Below are 21,187 nucleotides of genomic sequence, written 5' to 3'. Positions count from 1 at the left end.
AGTGCAGCTTTTTGGGGTTGGGTTGTTTTGTTTTTTTTTTTTTCTCCCTCCCGGCCCTCCCTTTCGTCTCGCCCGGCGCAGGGCAGGGGTGGTGCAGGGACCCGCAGGGCACTCGCCGGGGTCGCGCAACGCGAGGCGCCCTGGGAGGGAAGCCAAAATAAATTAAAAAAAACAACCCGGGGAGGAGAGGGAAAAAAAAAAAAATGTTTAGCAGAGGATGGTTTCGATCCATCGACCTCTGGGTTATGGGCCCAGCACGCTTCCGCTGCGCCACTCTGCTCCCTGCTTTGTGTTTTCCACGCTGCCTCTTTAGAGCCGCTCTCAGGCGCCCTCCCCGCCCGCGTGGGAGGCGTTCCCACGGGAGTCCTGCCTGCACCCCTCAGCCCTGGGCCATGGTCCCCGGGGAAAGCCTCGCCCTCTAGTCTCACCCCACGCTTTCCCTACTCCTTCTTTTGCAGGTTTTCGTTTGTTTTGGAGGACAACCTTCACTACGTGCTACAGCCAACGGCATCCATCTCTACAGCGAAGAATTGTTCAAAACCAGCTTTGCACAGAAAAGTCAGTGACCAGTCAGCGTGCAACGCATGCACCCGATTAAGCACCCTAATAAGTGTCACAAATGGGATCAAGCAAAATACACAAAATGCATCATCACCATCACCATAACTTGTTGCGCTGGAGGGGGGATCAAGCAAAATACACAAAATGCATCATCACCACCACCATAACTTGTTGCGCTGGAGGGGAGACCAAGGTTGCTGCTCATCTGGGAGCTCAGCGCTTCTCACACCAGCTGGCCTCTGGGGACAGGTTTCCCTCCCCCCCCCCCCCTTTCTCTCTCTCTCTCTCTCTCCCCCCCCCTTTTTTTATTTTTGCCACAATAAACGTGTATCATTAGAGCCAATGTATGCCACCAGCTACAGACACTGCTAGTGGTTCTTTGTGCCTGCGAGCCTGTACCAGCACCCTTTGTGTAACACCCGTGGGATGCTCTGTTAGGTGCTGCCAAATCCAGCAGCCCAACATGGCCAAGGCTGCCATGGCTCCACCTCCCCAGCTTCAGGCAGCAGCAAGGCTGAGCGTGTATCCCCAGGAGGCACATACACCCCAAACTAGTAGATGGGTAGTTAGATAGATGATACACAGCCCCTTTCATACCCTCATCCCTCTATTTTCCCACATTTGTGGCTCCCTAAACCACCTTGATCCCTTCTTTTCACCACCTTTGGTTCCTCCCCCTGAACATCCCATAAGTCTCATACAATGCCAAAATGCTCTTCCCCTGCATCCCATACTGTCTCCCTCACCCCTGGGCCGTCACACCCTCAGTCCAAGAGGTGATCCGGACAGCTGCCCCAGTTGACTATCCCGATGGGTGCCACCTCCTGGCCCATGGATGGCCCTGGGAACAGCCAGGTCGGGGGATCCCTGGCACTGTAGAAGTTCCCAGGGTTCCTCCACCTCTCGTTGTTCCTCTGCTTCTCTTCATTCATGGAGATGAGCCTTTAATCACATAACCTCATGTTGTCTCATGGGGTGGGGGGGGCTGCCTGCACCCCAGCCCTAGGGGATGCTCCTGGGGGGGAGGAAGCCTGTCTGCATCCACCAGCCCTGAGGGATGCACCCATGGAGGATGCCCTGCAAGAGCCACCCCATAGAGACCCTTCCAACAGGAAGAGTGTGCCTTCCCCACCACACCACTTCTTTCTGCATCAAAGCCAGGTCTGATCGCTCCCTCTCCCCCCACTGCAGCAATTCTGGGAGGGAACCAGGCAGGAAAGACCAGTGTTAGCCCCTGTCCCTACCAGCCCTGGCCTCTCTTGCTCTTCTCCCTGCCAGCCCTGGCTGACCCTGACACCGCCCATCCCATCCCACCCCACAACCTGTCCTGTCCCCTCCAGAGTGCCCCTTGCACCAGCCTCAGGGGACACACAACCCCACAGGGTGCCAGGGCTGGCACCACCTCGGCCCCTGGTACCCCAGAACCGTGAGGTTGAGGTGCCATGGTAGACTGCCCCTGCCCCAAGGTGCACCCCAGCCAGACCCCAGCTGCTGCACCTCACTGCAACCCCACAGGAGCATCTTCAGCTCTGCAGAGCCTGGAGGGAATGAGAATGAGGTTGTGAGAGGGGTCAGACATGGGCTTGGGGGTCAGACGTGGGGATGTGGCTCTAAGAGTGGGTGTCGGGGATGCAGTTGGAGCTCAGGCATGGGATGCAGCTCTGGGTTGTCAGGATGGACCGCTCTTGAGCGTGGAGGTGATCCTTGAATATCAACCCCCTTTCTTGGGCTCCTCTTTCCTTATCCAGGGCCTTATCCCATGGGACTGTATCAAGCAGATCCCTGAAGAGGCCAAAGTCTGCTCTCCTGAAGTCCAGCATTGTGATCTTGATTTTTGCCCGGCTACCTCTCCTTAGGACACTGAACTCCACCATCTCATGGTCACTGCACCCAAGGCTGTATTTGACCTTCACATCCCTAACAAGCCTGCTCTTGATGGCGAGTATGAGGTCCAGCAGAGCACCTCTCCTCATTGGCTGTTCTATCACTTGGGTCAGGAAGCTGTCATTGATGCACTCCATGAACCGCCTGGATTGCTTATGCCATGCTGCGTTGTCCTACCAGCAATATATCAGGGTGGCTGAAGTCCCCCATGAGCACCAGAGTCTGAGAATGTGAGGCTACTTCCAGCTGTGTCACCTCTTTAATCCTGACCCATAGGCTCTCAGTTGGCTTCTCACCCGCCCCCAGGCAGAGCTCCAGGTACTCCAGCTGCTGCCTCACATAAAGGAAAACTCCGCTCCCTCATCCTCCCGGCCTGTCCTGCCTAAAGAGTCTGTGTCCCTCCATTGCAAGGCTCCGGTCATGTAAGCTGTCCCACCACATCTCCATCATCCCAACAAGCCCACAGTTGTGTGACTGCACACAGATCTCCAGTGCCTCACCTTGATTCCCCATGCTGTGTGCATTAGCACACAGGCATGTCAGAGTGGCAGCCCAGCGTGCCGATTGCCCAGAAAGGGTTTGGGGTATTTTTCCATAATGGTGCCTTGTAGGCGCTTTCTTGCTTGCATGCAAGTACTGAAGGTGACCCCACTTAAGCGCCGTTTTGCTGATTTTGTGTTCGCTTTCATTCACATCACCCCAGACCCTTTGCTTGTCAGCCCTCTTCACCACTCCCTGACTATGCCCCCCTGAGCTCTGCAGTCGTGACTGACACTCTCCAGGTTGCCCTTGGGAGTACCACTGGTACCCACAAGGAAGAAGAGCAGGGGGTGAGAGTCAGACAAGCTTTGGCAGTCTCTCCACAACACCCCCGACCTGGGCCCACAGCAAGCAGCACACTTCTCTAGACAAGTCAAGACGTACCCTGCAGCAGATGTGCTGGGGGCTTGGAGACGGGTGGGTAGGTACAACATAGGAGGTACCTCAAGCTGCAGAGGGATAAAGAAAGAAAGGCAGGTATGGAAGCAGGCAAAAACTATGCTTGTTAGGTACTTTTATTCTCAAGAAATGTCAATAAACTGCACAGAGGAGGTTTCAGTCGCATCTCAAGTCTGCTCACCCCTGTTCTAGGGACAAAGAGCACCAATAATGATTCTTCTAAGAGAAAAAGCAGCCCTTCAGCTGCTCTTTTTCACCAGCAAATTCAACTTACAGCTTCCCAGTTGGTGTGGTACAGTTCAGGCTTTGGGGTTTTTTTGGGGGGTGGGGGGAGAAGGGGGACATAGTTGCACTTTCTTACAAACCAGAGCAGGAAACACCCAGACCTTGCAAAGGCAAATTTAAAAAACAAACAAACAAACAAACAAACAAACAAAAAAACCACCAACAACAAACTTGTAAGCTATTTCATTTGAACACCTCTCCTACAGCTTCAAGCTGTGTTAATAAAATTTGTGAGCTACTTTTCTTCCATTTCTAACTCCCACCCTTGAAAAACTCTGACCTCCATAGCTGGGTGGATTTGGTTTACATGGCAAGGTTGGGGTGGACGGTGCTGCAGGGGTGGCTTCAGCTGAGCAACCAGCAAAGCTGGTGGCACCTCTGTAAAAACATATTTAAGAAAGAACAAAACACTGCCCAGAGCGAGGAAAAGAAATACGCAAGAAACAATCCCACTAACACCAAGGGCAGAGCAGAAAGAGTGGCAGGAGATACTCCTGGCACTGGAGGAGATTCCCCTGCAGCCCACGGAGGACACCGTGACAGAGCAGGTTGTCCCCCTGCAGCCTGTGGAGGACCACACTGTAGCAGACATCCACAGGGGCCCCTGCCAGAGCAAGCGTGTATTCACTGAAGGAACTGCAGTCCACGGAGAGACCACACTGGAGCAGTCTCTCCTGATTGCCACGTGCTGCGAACACACCATCTCCCTTAAGTAACAACAGCCTTAGGCCTGGCCAGAGCAGGGGGAAGTAGGCTAAGCTGCAATATTGTTCAAGAGGAATCTGTAAGGTAGGATTATCCGAGCATCATTAATATTCTGCACAAAAACTTGTGCAAAAGAATATTGTGCTTGCCAGCACTTTTTCCTCTCAGTCAGGAAGAGATTTCAGCACCTGTTGAACCAGGTTCATGAGAAACACCATCTATCCCTCCCCAAGAATGGAGACACTTTCTCCTAATTAGGGAAATGGATTTCACCAACAGCTCCTGAGCTACCAAGGCTCACTCTGGAATGATGAACGGCAACACTTAAGCTCTAACGAATCCACTTACCTCTTTTAGCTACTTGCACGTATCTTACACTAAGTGATGAAGCTATTCTCTCCCTTATCTGGCATAATCTCATTTAACCTGTCCCATTAGGCAAAGGGTTCTGTAACACTCTATAAATGAATAATCACATTAGCATCATTGGAAGGACTAAATGTTGTGTGATTATGATATGAGATAGGTCAAACTGGTTTTCACATTAAGGTCCTAAAACCCACGTAAGCATGCACATGGAGGGCACAGGGCAACCACCAGTTAAAGTACAAGAACATACCGCCACCAGATAGTCACATTTCCAGTGCAAGCTACTGTCACTGCAGGGCTCAGTGATGCCAATACGTGACCTACCTCAGCACTATTCACCTCCTAATTCAGCCAACCAGACTTTCTTGTGATAGCATATGCCCACACATTCTGTACGGTTTGCTTAAATATTTTTATGGTTTTAATATTTTTTACCAGCTGTGGAAATTGGTTTGCTGCTAGATAACTGTGAGATTTGATAAATGATTATAAGAAATCATATACTAACATTATGATTGAAACAATAGACAAAAGTGTAGCCAGGGGATTAGCTAGTAGAGGTAATTACAAAAGTGTAGTCAAGTGATTAACTAGTAATTAATTACTCATAAGTTTTGTAGTTCTTTGCTCTTATGACTAGATGTTCCTGTACGCTAGATGAGAACAATGTTGAAACTGACTACATGTGATTGAAACTGTGTTAAGCTTCAAGATCGAAGAACAAGGACTTCACGGTCAACCAACAATCTCAAATGGGTCAGTGGTCATAAAAGCAGCCCTTCAACTCAAACGAATTCTTCATTGCACATGATCAGATTTAGGCAGTACTATGAGAACCAGTTACAATAAATTTTATGTATATGTATACTAATCTGATTAATATGTAATGAGTTATTCTATATAACCTGTTTGTGCTGAAGCTGTGGCAAGCACACTAGGTGGAATTATCCCCTGTGCATCCAGCACTGCAATAAAGAATGTCTGCTTTCTAAAACTCCAAAACGAGCCTCAAAGAGTATTTCTTTACAGGCCGTGAATTTCAGTATCATCTGCTGCTACAACCAGCACGAACTTAACAAAATGGATTTTAGGGAAAGAGGCAGCAAGAAGCACTGGCTTGTAAGATGAGTCATGACTTCTCTGGAGCAACCTGAGCACTTGTGCTGGTTTTGGCTGGCATTGAGTTAATTTTCTTCTTAGTAGCTAGTATGGGGCTATGTTTTGGATTTGTGCTGGAAACAGCATTTATAATTCAGGGATGTTTTAGTTACTGCTAAGCAGTGCTTACCCAGAGCCAAGGCCTTTTCTGCTTCTCACCCCACCCCACCAGCGAGCAGGCTGGAGGGGGCACAAGAAGTTGTGAGGGGACACAGCCGGGACAACTGACCCAGACTGACCCAAGGGATATTCCAGACCACAGGACATCAAGCTCAGTATATAAAGCTGAGGAAAGAAGGAAGTGGGGTATGTTCAGAGTGATGGCATTTGTCTTCCCAAGTCACTGCCACACATGATGGAGCCCAGCTTTGCTGGAGATGGCTGAACACCTGCCTGCCCATGGGAAGTGGCGAATGAATTCCTTGCTTTGCCTGCTGTGAGGGACTGAAAGAGTTAATGTCTCAAATATTGTGGTGGGGCAAGTTCTGCTTAATGAGTAACTCTGCATAACAAGGAATTCTGCCTAGCAAAGAACCCCAGGTGAAAAGAAGCAGATCAGCACCATCAGAAACAGGAGGGCGAGGGCATGCCCGAGGGTGCACAGCTCCCAGTGCTGATGTGCTGAGCAGGACAGCTCACCCTGCAGGGAAGGGGAAGTTACTCCCCAAACGACCCCCAAGCCCAAAGGCTCACAAACTGCTCATGACACCTAATTAGCCTAATGCCCACCCGAAGGAGGGGCAGGGATGATAAAAGAACACAAACTGAAGCCTCAGGTGCACAAGCCCACTGGAACTGGACCCCTTGGCTGACTGAACCAATGCTGGACCCAGGACTGGTGAAATCTTTCTCTTCTCCCTTTTCCATAATCCCCACACCTCAGCCCTTTAGACATAAACCATTGACCAAGTCTGGGACTAAGAGCGGATCCAGCTGCCCCACAGCTCCTCTCTGAGAAAGAGTCCAGAAAGCAAGGGGCTCTGCTCTGAGCCTCATGATTCAACAGGATGACTCTCCTTATTGTCTTCCCTGAACTGATCCCCAGACAAGCAAGGCCTGCAGTATATGTTTGGTGATGCATGGTTAGCACGTTACACAGTTTACTGACATAGTTTCATGCCAATTCTTGTTGTGAGTGAATAAAAGTTGAGTTTTGTGAGCTTAAGGATCCCTGGTGTTGTTTCACCTTAAAATCCTGACCTGAGAATCAACAAACCTGAGTCATCATCCTGAGAAATCAGGACATGACACTTACATGCACAGCTTTTGCTTTCCCTATTAAACTGTCCTCATCTCAACCCACGAGTCTTCTCACTTTTACCCTTCTGGTTCTCTCCCCCATCCCACAGGTGGGGAGTGAGCAAGCAGCTGTGTGGCACTTAGTTGCTGGCTGGGATTAAACCATGACAGCACTATTCCAGGCTTTTCTAGGCTTTATGTCTCTTTCTTTGTCCCAGGTGCCTTCAGGTAATCCCTAGTAGTTTGCGTCGCCAAAGTAAGTTTTGGAAATAAGAAACAACAGCTCTGTTTCATATATTACAAATCATGTTTGTCAAGTTAATACACACAACACAAGCAGTTTTAACAAGCACAGTTTATATACAATTTCAAGCATCAAAATACATCAGTTCCAATGCCTTATTTAGGTACTGTTGCCTCCTCCACTGTTCTTTCCAGAAGCTCCTGCTTTCTGCAGCCGGCTCGCACTTGGTTGGCGAGGCATCCTCTGGGCAGATCCTTCCCGGCTGCTCCTTTCTGCGAGAACCTGGGTCCCGCTGACAGCAGAACTAGTTTTATTTCTCCCTGAATAAACAAACACATACATTAATTTTCAAGTCCCAACCCTACGCATCATCCACACAGCATCTAAGCTGCAAGCGTTCCTTAAGAAATCATGCAAAAGGCAAAACTCTGTTAGATGTCGCAAATGCATCCAGCACAGAAAGCTAATTTGTGAATTCAGCTCAAGAGGTATCAGGGCCACAAAACCAAAACAAGCTGCAGTAGGAGCATTCTTAATTTTCATCAGGTTTAATCTATGAAGTAACCAGCCACTTCGTTCTTTAAACACTTGCTTTTATTTGGCACAGGAACACCAGCATTGCAACAGCACTTCAAGGAGAAAATTAAGAGCATCTAACACCTCAAGGCTGGGATAAGTGAACCAATGTGCCAGTGTCCCTCAAGTTTCTGAACGCTGCAGCCACATTCTCAGATCAGAAACCCTTCTCTTCATGTCACTTCTGTGACTTGGTAAGCAAGCTTGGATTCATTTTCTGGAGTTTCCAGGAGCTCAGACTCCTACACAGGACCTACTCACAGATTTTCTTACTGCGTTCAGAAGATAAGAGTTATCCTTCTGTAGGCACAACTGACCATCTCTAAAATGCAGTGACACAGCAGAGAGAAGCCATGGGTAGAAAGGTAGAAGTTGAGGGAGGCAAGGGGCACACAGCCCACCCTGCTGGATTCAGCCAGAGGAGAGAGTGACAGGCTAAGGTGTACTGCAAACAAATGACAGGAGGGGATAAGTGAAGGAGACTGACTTTTCTTGGCACTGGAGAGAACTACTTCAGATAAGAAGTAGGACTCACACTAGGAAACATTACAAAAATAAAAGAAATGTGAGGCAAAAGGGTCACAGCTTTTACTAAAGATAGCAAGCTCCAAGAAGCATCATAAAAAAATAGTAATATCAAGGAGGAAACAAAACACAGGAATACAGTGAGCTGTAGTTACTGTAGTTACATGCATGCAATTTAAAATGAAGAGTGACACTTTAGCAATCGTTAATCAGAGCAACCTTCAGAATACGAACAGCTACTCCACACACTGGAGTCTCCATGGGCATGGATTGGAAATCATCATCTTGGATCATTTGTGCTATCTATGGACAGCACACAGACTGGAGATATGTCTGGTTTACTTACCAAACCACCCTGTCTCCTTGGAGCAGCTGTCTGAGAATAGGACTCACATCAACACCACAGGTTAACACCTTGCAGCACCAGAAAGACAACCTGAGAACTTCCAAATAAGAGTATGTGGCCCCTGCATATCTGTAAAATTTGACAGAATGGAGTGGCAAAAGAAATATATTCACTTATCCCAGCTGAGTCAGGTGCTCTTAAAAAAGTCTATTATTGTAAACCACACTAGTGATCTGCCAGCAGTTATCATCCCAAGCCAGCCAATCAGCTTTGCAGTCTTTCTTTGTAGCTCAAGCACTTTAAGCAGTTTCACTAATGCAAGTATTGTCCATGAAAACAAACAAATTGCACAAAGGCAATACATGATCTCACAGTATTTGAGAGAAAAACTGGCAGGAACAAAAAGCATTATAGTTCACCATGATGCTTTTAGCAATCCAGAACATCTCTATAGGTGAATGCCCTCCCCCTTCTCACATGCATCTATCCGGTAAGAGTGCAAGTGTACGACAACCTGTGTACGACAACTCTAACCATGTGCACATACAAAACAACTGTACCATTAAGCACTATTGGAAGTCAGGTCCTTGATCTTCTGACCTAGCTGAAACAACTTGGGTAGAAAGAATCACTTTATTGAAGAGAAGCTGTCCTCAGACAAAGCACATGCCCTCCATCCTCTATGCCTCAAAATCACAGTAAAACAAACCAGTTACTTAAACAGCATAAAAAACAACTATATTTTTGGAAGCATCCTATCTTGACTCATGAACCAGTCAAGAATAGCTCAGGAAGTGTGCAAGGACAGGCATGGTTTGTGCACTTCTACCAGTTAAAACACTATCAGAGATAACAGATTCAATTAATGCAAAGCACAGAAGTTGAACAACCACAAACTCTGTAATTCAAGTACTACAGATGAACAAAAGGATTCCACTGATATTTTCCTTGGTGACACAAGATGTCCTAATCTTGGACGTGTCTGGCTGTCATAGAACACCTGCAGCCCAAATAGATACAGATGCCAGAGACAAGCTAAAAGACAGCCTAATCAAATACCTCCCTTCCCAAAGATGACTCCAAAAGAGGCAGCTACATGTTTATCTCAAGAGCCAGCTATAGTTTAAGAAGAATGGTATATGCACACAAACAGTGGCAGAAGTGTGCCCTACCTACCTCTGACTGCTAGCTTCCCCCATTTAAAAACAGCAGTACCCGCTGTGATCAAGCTACTTACTTGGATACATTAATGCTGATCATCTCTGACAAAACCCAAGGCCAAAAGGCTACAGCCACTTCTAGGAGAGGCTGAGGCAGGAGTCTTCAGGGTGGAACAGGGCAAGAAGAGAAATCCTTAATTAGCAGAGGGAGAAAGAAGCACCTTCTTGCATCAAGCAGGAGGCAAGTGAAGACCCATCAGATTTAGGAAAGGAACCCCAACCCCAAATACACTTTCAGAAGTGGAAATCCAAAGCTCTTCTCATTCAGTCTCCTCTCCACTCAACCTACTGCTTTCCCCAGGGGATCCTCTCCTGCCTCTGAGCAGTAGCAAGGACTACAGATTTTCCTCCCACTGATAAAAATAAATAAATAAATAAATATTGGTACATTTACTTGTAACACAGGGATATCAGGGCTGCAGCAATCTCAAAATATTTCTTGTATTGCATATTGGCAGTGAATATGGGCTAGAGCAACCATGACAGTACTTTTAAATTTTCCAAAATCCTGCTCCTGTTTCTGTCTCACAGTAGAGCTTACACTGGGCACAGTAAATCAGCTGACCTTTCTAGACAACCAAAGACTCAGTTTTAGGTGTGAACAAAACAAACTTGTAAGACCAGAAGTCCCTCCTTCTTGCAATTGCTACGCGTTACCTAGAGGACTAAAGAGACACCTTTTGACCAATCACCAGAAGTGTGCACAGTGATGGGACTCACTTCAAATCCCATCATCTCCTGACCATGGAAGAATCTCAGACATGGCTAGACTTCACTCTCCAAAGCAGTCCCAGTATGTGACTAGCTCATTATACCCAATCCTTTGCCAGACTGCCAGGTTTGCCCTTCAGAGTCTTGCTCGCATCCCTACATAAGTATCACAAGTAGTCCTCTTCTGCCACACAAACTGGCAGGTTCTCAGGTCTTCAAAGCTGCTGCCATATCTTAACAGCTAATACACACACTGGGCTCTCTTCAGAACCAAAATATCACCCCTGCTAAAGCAGTGTCCCTGAGAAGGCAGAGTAAAGCAGACAGGTAAGACCGGCAAAATACGTCTCAACAAATCCAGCTGAATTGTTTTGAAACACAGGAAGAGGAAAAAGTAAGAAGATGGTTTTCAAATGCACTTTTCCAAAATACTTAACTAAGACCTCAAGTATGCATTGAGCAGAGGATCATTAAGCACATTTTCTCTTGCAAACACTTATCTCAAGAGAAGGATTTGGAGAAAGAAGAGAACACAAAATAAGTGGACACCTACACAGGCCTACAAATCACCTGCACAGAACTTACAGCTTCCTCTCTTCTCCAACAAGTTTATTTCTTCCTAACAGGTTAGGTATTCAACTGCATTACTAGATACGACTACAAAAGCAAGCTTATATTAACAAAGTCCCAGATCCTATTCAACATACTGATAAGCCTCCTTAGGTGCTCAAACGTCTCAGTTTAACACATCAGGTAAGAAGCATCTAAATGAGATGTCTGAAGGTAGGTTAGGGTACAGAGCAATTCCCCCCTCCCAGAGCAGAGGTCTGCATTAGTCTGATCAATCTGACAGTCCTTTTCCAAGGCAACTGTCTGAAATAATACTTCATTCTCATCTACACAATGGATGGATTCTCCCTTACTCTACTATCTATGTTACCTTGGGAGGCCACCAACTTGACAACCCATGAAGTGTCTGGTTTACCAAAGACAAGGTTTTCATTCACCTCTCCCACTCTTTGGAAAGATGGTTCCCTTCAAGGCTGCTCAGCAGTCACAGGAGCTCCTCTCCCATCCACTGACCAACATGAAACACACCAGCCTTTTCCCTACAAATTCTCACGTGTTCCTGGTTGCTCCTCATTTTGCTAGTTTTCATCACCACACTTGGGATAGTCTTATTTCCTCCCCTTCTCTTGCACACAGATTACAGAAAGAGTAGATGGAGAAGAGGTCCCTCATTCTTCTCAGAGAGGTCTATTCAGTCTGTAAGATTTTTTTGAGTGTTTCTTTGGTTGGTTGCGGGGGCGGGGGGCCGAAGAATGAGTTTGTCACTCACAAACTCAAATCTCATTACTTTGCCACAAAGCCACACATGATGAGTCTGGCAATTACAGTACCCCTCTAAATCCCTTTTCTTTCTGTCAGTACTTGCTTCACAGAGCATGAAAAAGAAAAAAAAAAAAAACAAACAACCTTGAAAATGAGCCTGAAAAGACATACTAAAAAAATCCTAGTGCAGTGTTTAGCTCAAATACCCAGCAGAGAAGAAGCCTTACAGCCTCAGGTAAACCTGCAAACCTTCTGTGGAGGAAGCATGACCAGAGAGAGACCTACACTGGCCAGAGATCACCAGTCCTCTCTACTACCTGCTCATGTTGACAAGGCTGCCAATGCCATCCAAGTCCTGGTTTTAGCTATCCATCTGCATTAACTTGCCCATCCATGCCCATCATACCTAGAGCACATATAAAAACATTACAGAGAACCACCCAGGCTACTGAAGGGATCCCAGTACCTTCAGGGAATAAATCAGCACACAGTGTTTCCTCTTGAACTGCAGCCTGTCCAAAAGCCACCAGCTTCTCCAATGGACACAGCCACATACTCATAGCTAAATCATTAGGCCAGTCTGCAACACGCTCCCACTGTACGCAGAGCACTGCAAAGAACATAGCATGCTTAAAAGAAAAAGAGAATGGAAGAAGTCTGTACCTCTCAGATAATGCTTTCCCCGCCCCCCCCCTTAAAAAGGTTACTCAGATGGAAGTCTTTAACAGATTCCTTCCCAAAACACAGTAGTGCAGATTGCATCACAGCATCCAATACAGCCTTTTCCTCATTCAAAAGGTAAAGATTGCATAAAATGACAAGTTTGTCTAGACTTCAGTTTTCAAAGCACGTTGCCCAGAGAAAAATATATTTTCAGAGGAACAATGAAGCCACCTGTTCTTTTGGGACTAGGTCCACGTCAGGTTTTGAGCATTCCAGCCTAGACTTTTAGCAAGTTATTCCTGGGATAAGGAAAAAGAAACAAAAGCTGTTTGACTGCTGTTTCTGCTGAATAGAAAAGACTACTACACTACCCATCACCTGTATTTTGAGAGTATTGAAATTTACTATAACCTCCCAGGAGAGGAAACGAGCTGGAACTTTTAACCAAGGGACTTTCAACCATCCAAGAAGGCACAGTACAGCTAGAATTTTTTTAATCAGTTGTAAAATAAATTACATCAGCACCTGCAATCCAGAAAATACTTCACCATAATTTCTGTACCACAAGATGAACAAGGTCTATAAACTGAAGCTACTCAGTTGCTGATGGATTAAAGAAATGCCTACGATACAGAAAAGTTAAAATTAAAAAAAGTACATTCCGGAACAGGAGCCTGGGGGGAAAGGGGAGGGGAAGCAACAACTCCACATCAGGAATGCTCTAAACATAAAACTTCTTGCCCTGTATAATTATCATGACCATCATTTCACAAAACAAGAATAAAAGGCCTCTAATTCAAAAGGCTTGAACTCTGCTGCTTATGGTAGAAAGAGTTAAGAGGGAGTAAGAGTTAGCAAGATCTGGAAGGCGATCTAACTGCTCTTTAGTGAATTTAGGAAATCCACTTATTGGAGCAGTATTGACGATGTACTGAAAAAAACTGAGTATGAGTGAAGCAACTAAGAAAACCATGATCAGGACTGTATTAGTCCTTTGATTAGTCCTATAAATCACCTACAGATTATTCTACAGATTTTTTTTCAGGGAAGACATACAGACCATGAAGTGTTCAAGTACAACATTTACAGGTGCATGGCACAATTAAGAATGCATTGCTATCAGTCCAGTCCCATGGATATATTTCATCTACAACTAAAGCATAATAGCCAGTATAACCAACAGGAAAATTCACCGTATGATGTACAAAAACCAGATTAAACACATTTAAGAGAAATCCTTAGCATCTCTGGGGAGATTCCTTCCACCGCTCCACAGAGCATTAGCCTTATTAGCTACCCTATCTCCTTAATACAGAAGTCTGCACTACAAATACCACATCAAGATGAACCCTGAGACAACATGAGGCTGAGTAAGTCCGGGGGAGTGTAAGAGGAATGCAAAGCAGCTGGCGTGGCCAGCCAGCGGTACCCAAGAGTGATGGCAGTCACCATGGGCCCTTGCACCAATAGCTGTCATACCAAAAGGCTGACCACAGCTGGAGACAGACAACACAGAGAAAGTGCAAGAAATAAGAAGTGAGAAAAAGGGATAAACAGGGAAAGCTACAAAACACAAGGCTGGCAAGAGGAATGCATAGGGAGGACAAAGTTGGCAACAAGCTGCACAGTAGACGGAAGAATATTTAGGAAATAATCAAACACCACCACTTGGAAGAGACCTTGACCATATCTAAGTATTTACACAGGAAGAAAGTAGTTACAAATGCAGGAGCAGAAAAGGACTTACAATTCTCAAAAGCATATTTTTCCACACAGGCAAGAAAACACAGCCCATGAACCCTTCACTGAGCCCATGGCGGGTGGTGGGCTCAGTGGCTTTTCCAACAGGCATCTAAGTGCAGCACGGAGTTTCAGAGTAGGAAAGCATTCTGACCCCTGCTATACAGATCAGGAGGCTGAAACAGTTCCTTGCAGCCTCAAAATCCATAGACCAGGTGAGAGGCCCACAATGGAGACAGGATTTTGAAAGGCAAGCTCATGTTAACAACACATTTAGTACAAGAAATAAGCTGGGGCAAAGCTTTGGGAAGTAACTTTATGGAAGACACTTGGGCTGGGGAAGTGGGCAATGTGGAAAAGCCAGTTGGAGTGCAAAGAGTGAGAGAAGCATCGAAGAATATTCATCAGCCTAGAAAAAAGAGCAAGGCATTGACATATGCATGTCAATAGAGAGGTAGAAAACTGCAGGGAAACCACCAGGAGCTTGAAGGTTGGCTGATGGGAATGGAAAGCATGGAAATAATATGTAAGAAAATGGTATATTTAACTACACAAAGGTAAACTATACACATACCTAGTCTAGGGCAAAACCAACACCACTGTCCTAATGGGTATGCACACCTCCTCACATCCACAGAAAGAAATTGCCCAGGATATCCCTTCTCTTTAAAATCAGCCCTTTCCCTCCCAAATCAACAGTTGAGGAATCACTTCCAATGCAGCTTGCATAGAGTTGTATTTACCTAAATATGCCAGATGGATGCTCCAACACTCAAACACCAGAATTTGGAGCCAGCTATCAAGAATTCAGATACCAGCAAACACAGCTCCATGCAGAACACCATGGCTATATGCTATGGGAAGATGCAAAATAAAGTCATTCATATTAGACTTCTTGTTGCTTTAGCTGTAAAAAAAGCTGAAACAACTACCAGGGGGCACTCCCCCCGCCCCCCAACAGTGTTGTTCAGAAAAGCTGTAACAAGTCTTTTTCCAGCTGCTTTAAAAAACCTCCCTGCACCATGATGGGCTGAGAAGCCTAAGCCGATATCTTATTGTTACTGATAAAACTCAAGCAGAGCAGTCTTGGCTAATCTTTAGTGAGACCTGGATTACTTCAGCCATTTGTCTGTCTTCTGACAAAGGAGGAAGCACAGGAGAAAGAGCAGATAAGCAGAGTTGAAGGACACTGTGGGAAGCAGCTTGGCAAGCTTATATAGGACAATCACTGTTCTTTGTATTAGCGCAAAGAGCTCTGGCTTTGTCAACCGACACAAGTCCAAGCTATGCAGAGGAGGAATCTCCCATCTCCAAATGCCTGGTCCTGCATGGAAGCTGCACCATCCTCTTCTTAAACAGAAGCAGCATCTTCCAACAAGAGGTGGCGGGGCCAACAGCAGATACAGCTTTGGTTCCCCTTCCCCGCAGCAGCTCCTAAAGGGAAAGGAGGCAAGGCAAGCCAAACGCTCCTGCAGAACAGATCCAGCCCAGAGGACACCCCCAGACACCCTATTAACACTTACCCAACTCCTGAATGATGGACTTAGACTGTGCCCAGAATTAGAAAGCTCAGTGAACGAGGAGCGATTCCTCCTCCTCTTCAATCTGAGCTAGCTGGTTGTTTCTTCAATTTAAGGAGAGAAAATTACTCTGCTGAAGATACACTGATTTTAGTGGGATCTTTGTTTCAGCAACACACTTTCCTCCAAGGGCTACAGTAAAACAAGCTCCTGTCTTGAGCTAGATAGTTCAAATCCTAATTCAGCCTAAGGTGGTCCAGTAAAACACAAACAAGGCTGGCAGTAATGGCCCAGTTCTGCTTTACATCATTACCAATTTCCATCAATTGAGAGATCTCTCTGGACACCTGCTTGTTTTCATGACCTTCAACCAGTAGTCCTATACATCTTCCTCAGACACATCGCTCCAAGTGTTACATGGCTCTGCAGAGTCACACATAAGCTAGCCAAAATTTGCACAAAGCTGCAATTCAAGCTGCAAAAGCTTGTTCACTTGCCCTTGATGCCTATCTTAGGTCAGGCTGGGCACTGAGCTAAAATAGCCCCTCCTTCGACTAAATCACAGCAAGCGCAGACATCTACCTTCCATCCAAGAGGCTACAGAAACGTATCCTCACAAGAGCAGCTGGACAAAACATGTCCTCTTCTTGATATTTATGAGGTCTTACCAGCACTTCTTATGCTCACAGAAATGAGGACACAGGACTAAGGTTGTGATAAGCCACCACTGAGCTTAAGTTCTGCTCAAAGAATTTTCTGAGAAAGTTGGCTTTTTAATGGTGATTTGATTTGCAAAGGAATTAGCCAATGTCAATAGGTGCTGAGTGACAGCAAAGTCATTTAGGCTGACAGAAACTAAAAAGAGAAGTTTTCATTCTAAGTGAGTTATGGCTCTAATAACACACAAGCTTCCAGAAAACAAAAAAAAAACCAACATAGCTGGCAAGACCAAAACTTCTGGCAAGGCATGCAAGTGCTGCCCGTCAGAATTTGGTCAGGACTGAGAGCGTGATGAGAGAAAAGGCCCCTTTATCACCATTACAGAGAACCAACTTGCAAAGAGAGCAAATCCAAGTTCAGCATTTAATGTTTTACCACATCTGCAGTGAAACCGTGGCTTGATGGGCACAATCCTCCTGTCTCAGTAAGCTGTGTGTGATCCGTGATCTCAGTGCACCGACCAGCCTTGAAGGCATATGTTAGCCTTGTGAAATAAAACAGCAACAGGAGACACTGAAGGCCAAACTAATACTGCAAATATTTACCACAAGCAGTGCAGAGCTAAGGCCATCTTTCTCTGAAATTCACTGCGCTTCACCCTTGGGTCCAAGGGCTTGTCCCAGTGCACTCAAGGATATCAACATGTCCATTTTAAAGCAAAACTACAGAGAGGAAAGTCTGGCTGGACACACTACGACTGCAATCTGACTTGGGCACCATCTTGGACCAGGAGATGCTCTGCTAAAGATGCAGAATGAGCATCCTGGATTAACACAGGCACAACCAAATTAAGCTCCCAAGACAGATACTAATTCCTGCAAACTCATAGCCTCTCTAAGGTGCTTGCAGCACCTCAAGCTGGTAGGAGGCAACAGTTAAGGGCATTTCAACTCTACCTTAGGGTTTCCAGCTTTTCCTCTTGAGAAATTTAATACTGATTAGCAAACAAGTTGCCATCTGACTGTTTCAAACCTGAGCTGGCGTACTACTAGCTAAAACTAGTTCATGGCAGTGGCCCAGTCCTAGAAAAAAAATAATCTCATTTTTACAGGAAGTACCACACAAACAGCATACATGAGAGAACAAAAGCTACTCCAGATTAACAGGCAGACAGGAACAAAAACCTTACCAAAGTTCCTTCACAGTTTGAGTGGCCCATCGCACCTGAAGCACCAACAAAGGAGAAGAGAGAGCAAAATTTAACAGCATCTTTTGTTCAAAATTGCTGCTCTTTTGAGATGTTTCCTCTCAACATGGTACCGGAATAGCACGGTGCTTTTTACTTAAAATATCCAAATACTGTACCTTTCTCATTTTGCTCGGGAAAAAGTAGTCAGCCAGGTGTTGTCTTTCTCCCCTGTGCATATTTAGAGTCATTTCTCAGTCACATGTGTGGCTGTTCTCTTTACCGCAACCAACTTCTCTGCAGGAAATTCTTAAATCAAGAGCATCTCTTGAGAAAGGGGAACCTGTTCACAGTGAAGTCCATGGAGTCCCAGACAACTTTATCAGCACACTCCAATTCCCATTTGGTCGTTAGCAAACTTCCTCAGAGTCTCTGTACAGCCGCCCTCAGCTGCTCAGTGAGATGATTCTCACCCACTTACCATGTGGGAATCCACACCAGAAGCAGCAGGCTCTGCTATTGCGAAGGTGCCTCAGATTGTGGCATAATCACCCTTACCCTAAAACTCACTGCTTATAGCTGGTCAAATAAATCTTGCCTTTCAACTCCACTTTGTATGGGACTTAGCATCAGACTTACAAGTGCAGCCATAAGAATAAACACCTCCTACCACCAAGGCAGCCTCAGTAGTGAGGCTAGACTAAGCAGTAGTACACTACCATGACAGGGAAACCTTACTTCCCCTCCCACCTTGCTCTGGTTACCTGTGCCGACAAACCTTTTCTTTCTTGCTCCATTCCCTGTGTTCCCAGCACAGTCCTTGCTGACAATTACTTTTTAAAAGTTTCGCCTCAAAATTCATCGTGGGTCAACAGAGACCCATCAGCTATAACAGATTTTTCACCTTGAAACAGAGAGAGGAAGGGAGAACGGAACATGACAATACAATTCGACTTGACCTCATCCATTTCTAGGGTCCTGCTGGGTGATCAAGCACACCCACATTACTGGTACGGCAGCGCTGGGGCATGCAGCAAGTCGAGCTTTTGGTGTGCAGTTTTGCTCTTGGCAACCGCAGACAATGCTCACAAAACCCTGCTGTTTCGGCCATTACCCCTTTCTACTCTATTTTTGAGCACAAGCGAAATGAGAGCCTTTTCACAGTGAATTCAAGCTTAGCGACAGCAGACTTATTTTAGTTACCTCTTTTAAAAACTTTTGGAAGTAATCCGCAGAGGTTGCAAGCTACCAGCCAAAAGTCACTTCCGGAAGTTCAGGCAGTAAGTAAAACTTTTATTAGAACTGGTTTGGAATAAAATAAAATATATATACGGCACTTCTTCAGGGCTACATTTGTTACTGTCCGCCGAGATTACAGCAATAACGGAAGATAATTACATTTAAAAGCGGTTCCTATTTTAGCTGACAATCCCACGCAGCCTCCCATTTCACGTTCCCACCTAAATACCATCTGCCGGGCACGGGAACCGATGGCCGGGCGGCAGAAGCCACCGAGCTGCTAGGTGGGGAGGGAGCAGAGGAAGCATCGCAGCTCCCCTCCTTTTCCAGGGATTCCTAACGTACCAAAAACCCGCACTTTCTGTCGAGTTAAATACAAGCGAAGCAGCACCGCGTGGTAGTATTGCGTATTAAGGGGCTTTTTTCTTCGTTACGGGCTTGGAGGGCAGAGCCGGGAGGCTACAAAACCCAGCACAAGCGACTGCAGCAGCCTCCCCCCGGACGCACCGCACCGCTCCTCCGCGCCCACCCCCCGATGCTGCCTCAAGCGAACAAAAACTGAGAAAAAAGGGCGCGGGCAGGAGGCGCAGCGGGGCGGGCCCGGGGCTCCCCCTCCGCAGGACCCCGCGCAAGCCCCCCCCCTCCCCGTGGCCGGTCCCGTCCCCGCGGCTCACACCGAGCGGGCCCCCCGGGGCCCGGCCGAGCCCCCCCTCGGGCCCAGCCGCCCGGCCCGCGGCCCCCTCCCCGCAGCGGGGCGAGGGACGCGGCCGGCGGGAGGCGCGGGGAGGCCGCGGGGCAGAGGGCAGGCCGCGGGGGGGCCTCGGGAGAGCGGCGGGCGGCCCCCCAGCCGCGGCGGCCGCAGGCCGGAGGCGGGGAGGAGCGGGGCGGGGGCCCGGCCGTCCTCGGGGGGCTCTGCGCAGGGAGACACGGGGATTAGGGCTCGCCGCCCGCCCGCCTGCCCGTCCGTCCGCCCCCCGCCCGCCCGCCGCCTACCTCGGGTGTCGGCGGGGAGCGACGCCGGCGCGGCCGGGGGTCCGGCCTCAGGTCCCGGCGGCAGCCGCTGCCCGGCGCACATGGACTTGAGCACCTGGAAGACGGCGAGCGGCGCCACGTTCATGCGCAGCAGGTCCAGCAGCACCCTGCGGGGACAGCCGTCAGCGGCGGCAACCGGCGGCAAACCGGGGCTACCGGCGGCAACCGCCGCCGCCGCCCCCGCCGCTCACCGGAACACCTCCGGGTCCAGCCCGCTGCCCGCCGCCTGCGCCAGCTCGAACAGCTCCGCCTCCTCCGCGCTCAGCAGCTGCTTCCGCCGCAGCCGCGCCTCCGCCATCGCCGCCGCCGCCGCCGCCATCCCCGCCGCCGCCGCCGCCTCCAACATGGCGGCGCCTGACGCCACGCCCCCTCACGGCCTGGTCCCGGCGACGGCGGGCTCGGCCCCCGGCCAGGCCCGGCTCCTCCCGCCCGGGCCCGGCAGGTGGCAGCCGCTCTCCAGCCGCAGCCGAGGCCCGCCCGGCGGTGCGGGGAGGGTGCTCGCCGGGGCCCCCGGCCCTCTTCCACCCTCCCGCTCCCCCGAGGGCTCCTCTGCTGCCTTCTACCCCCCCCCCGCCCCGGGCAGGCTTTCTGCTTCCCGTGAAGGCCCGTGAAGCAGTAGCCGTGGTGTTTTCTGGGTGTCTTCCCCAGCTTGCCCTTCAAATTCACTCCTCCTCCTCCGAGCTTACGTGCCTTCTGCTCCGGGACGTGCCCTCAGCCGGCTGGAAGGAGCCTCTCTGCGGCCTCCGTGCCCTCTCGGTTTAGTTAAGCCAACCAACCCCCTTTCTCAAAGTGTAGACGCCCGTCCCGGAGTCTTCAGCCACCACCCACGAGGTTGTGGCTCCCTCCGCCAACCCTCTCCAGCTTCTCTTCCGCAAGCTGTCACATTTTTAGCTGAGCAAAGTACACGGTGGAGGAGACCACGTCGAGGATCACCAGCTGCCCCATATCCACCCATCTGTGGGCAGGTGAACACGTACTCGGTGTAGGCAGCGAACGAGGACACCCTCACCCCCATGCTGGCTTTCTTCTTTCTTCTTCCATTTTTCCCACTGG

General features: G+C 48.2%; 1 protein-coding gene across 4 annotated transcripts; it reads right to left on the bottom strand.

Annotated features, from left to right (window-relative positions):
* Positions 1-7,480: 7,480 nt before the first annotated feature.
* LOC142039276 (mitotic-spindle organizing protein 2B-like) lies at positions 7,481-20,601 on the bottom strand. 4 transcript variants are annotated; one of them, XR_012652854.1, is made up of 5 exons: positions 20,326-20,601; positions 20,096-20,241; positions 12,561-12,704; positions 8,832-8,960; positions 7,481-7,704 (listed from the first exon to the last, which is right to left on the bottom strand). XR_012652854.1 is itself a non-coding variant. In XM_075045791.1 (4 exons), exons 1-4 carry the CDS (start codon positions 20,478-20,480, stop codon positions 7,544-7,546), a joined length of 606 nt encoding a protein of 201 aa, XP_074901892.1. In that variant the 5' UTR covers positions 20,481-20,594; the 3' UTR covers positions 7,481-7,543. The 4 variants fall into 4 exon arrangements, 3 of the variants coding, with proteins under 3 accessions (XP_074901892.1, XP_074901895.1, XP_074901894.1); XM_075045791.1 differs by lacking the exon at positions 8,832-8,960 and having other exon boundaries at positions 20,326-20,594; XM_075045794.1 differs by lacking the exons at positions 8,832-8,960; positions 12,561-12,704 and having other exon boundaries at positions 20,326-20,516.
* Between the last annotated feature and the right edge of the window lie 586 nt (positions 20,602-21,187).

The sequence above is a fragment of the Buteo buteo genome, chromosome 13 (genome assembly GCF_964188355.1).
Source record: "Buteo buteo chromosome 13, bButBut1.hap1.1, whole genome shotgun sequence".
Lineage (NCBI taxonomy): Eukaryota > Metazoa > Chordata > Aves > Accipitriformes > Accipitridae > Buteo > Buteo buteo.
Note: the sequence above shows the minus strand (reverse complement) of the source record. Positions and strands in the feature narration are given on the sequence as shown.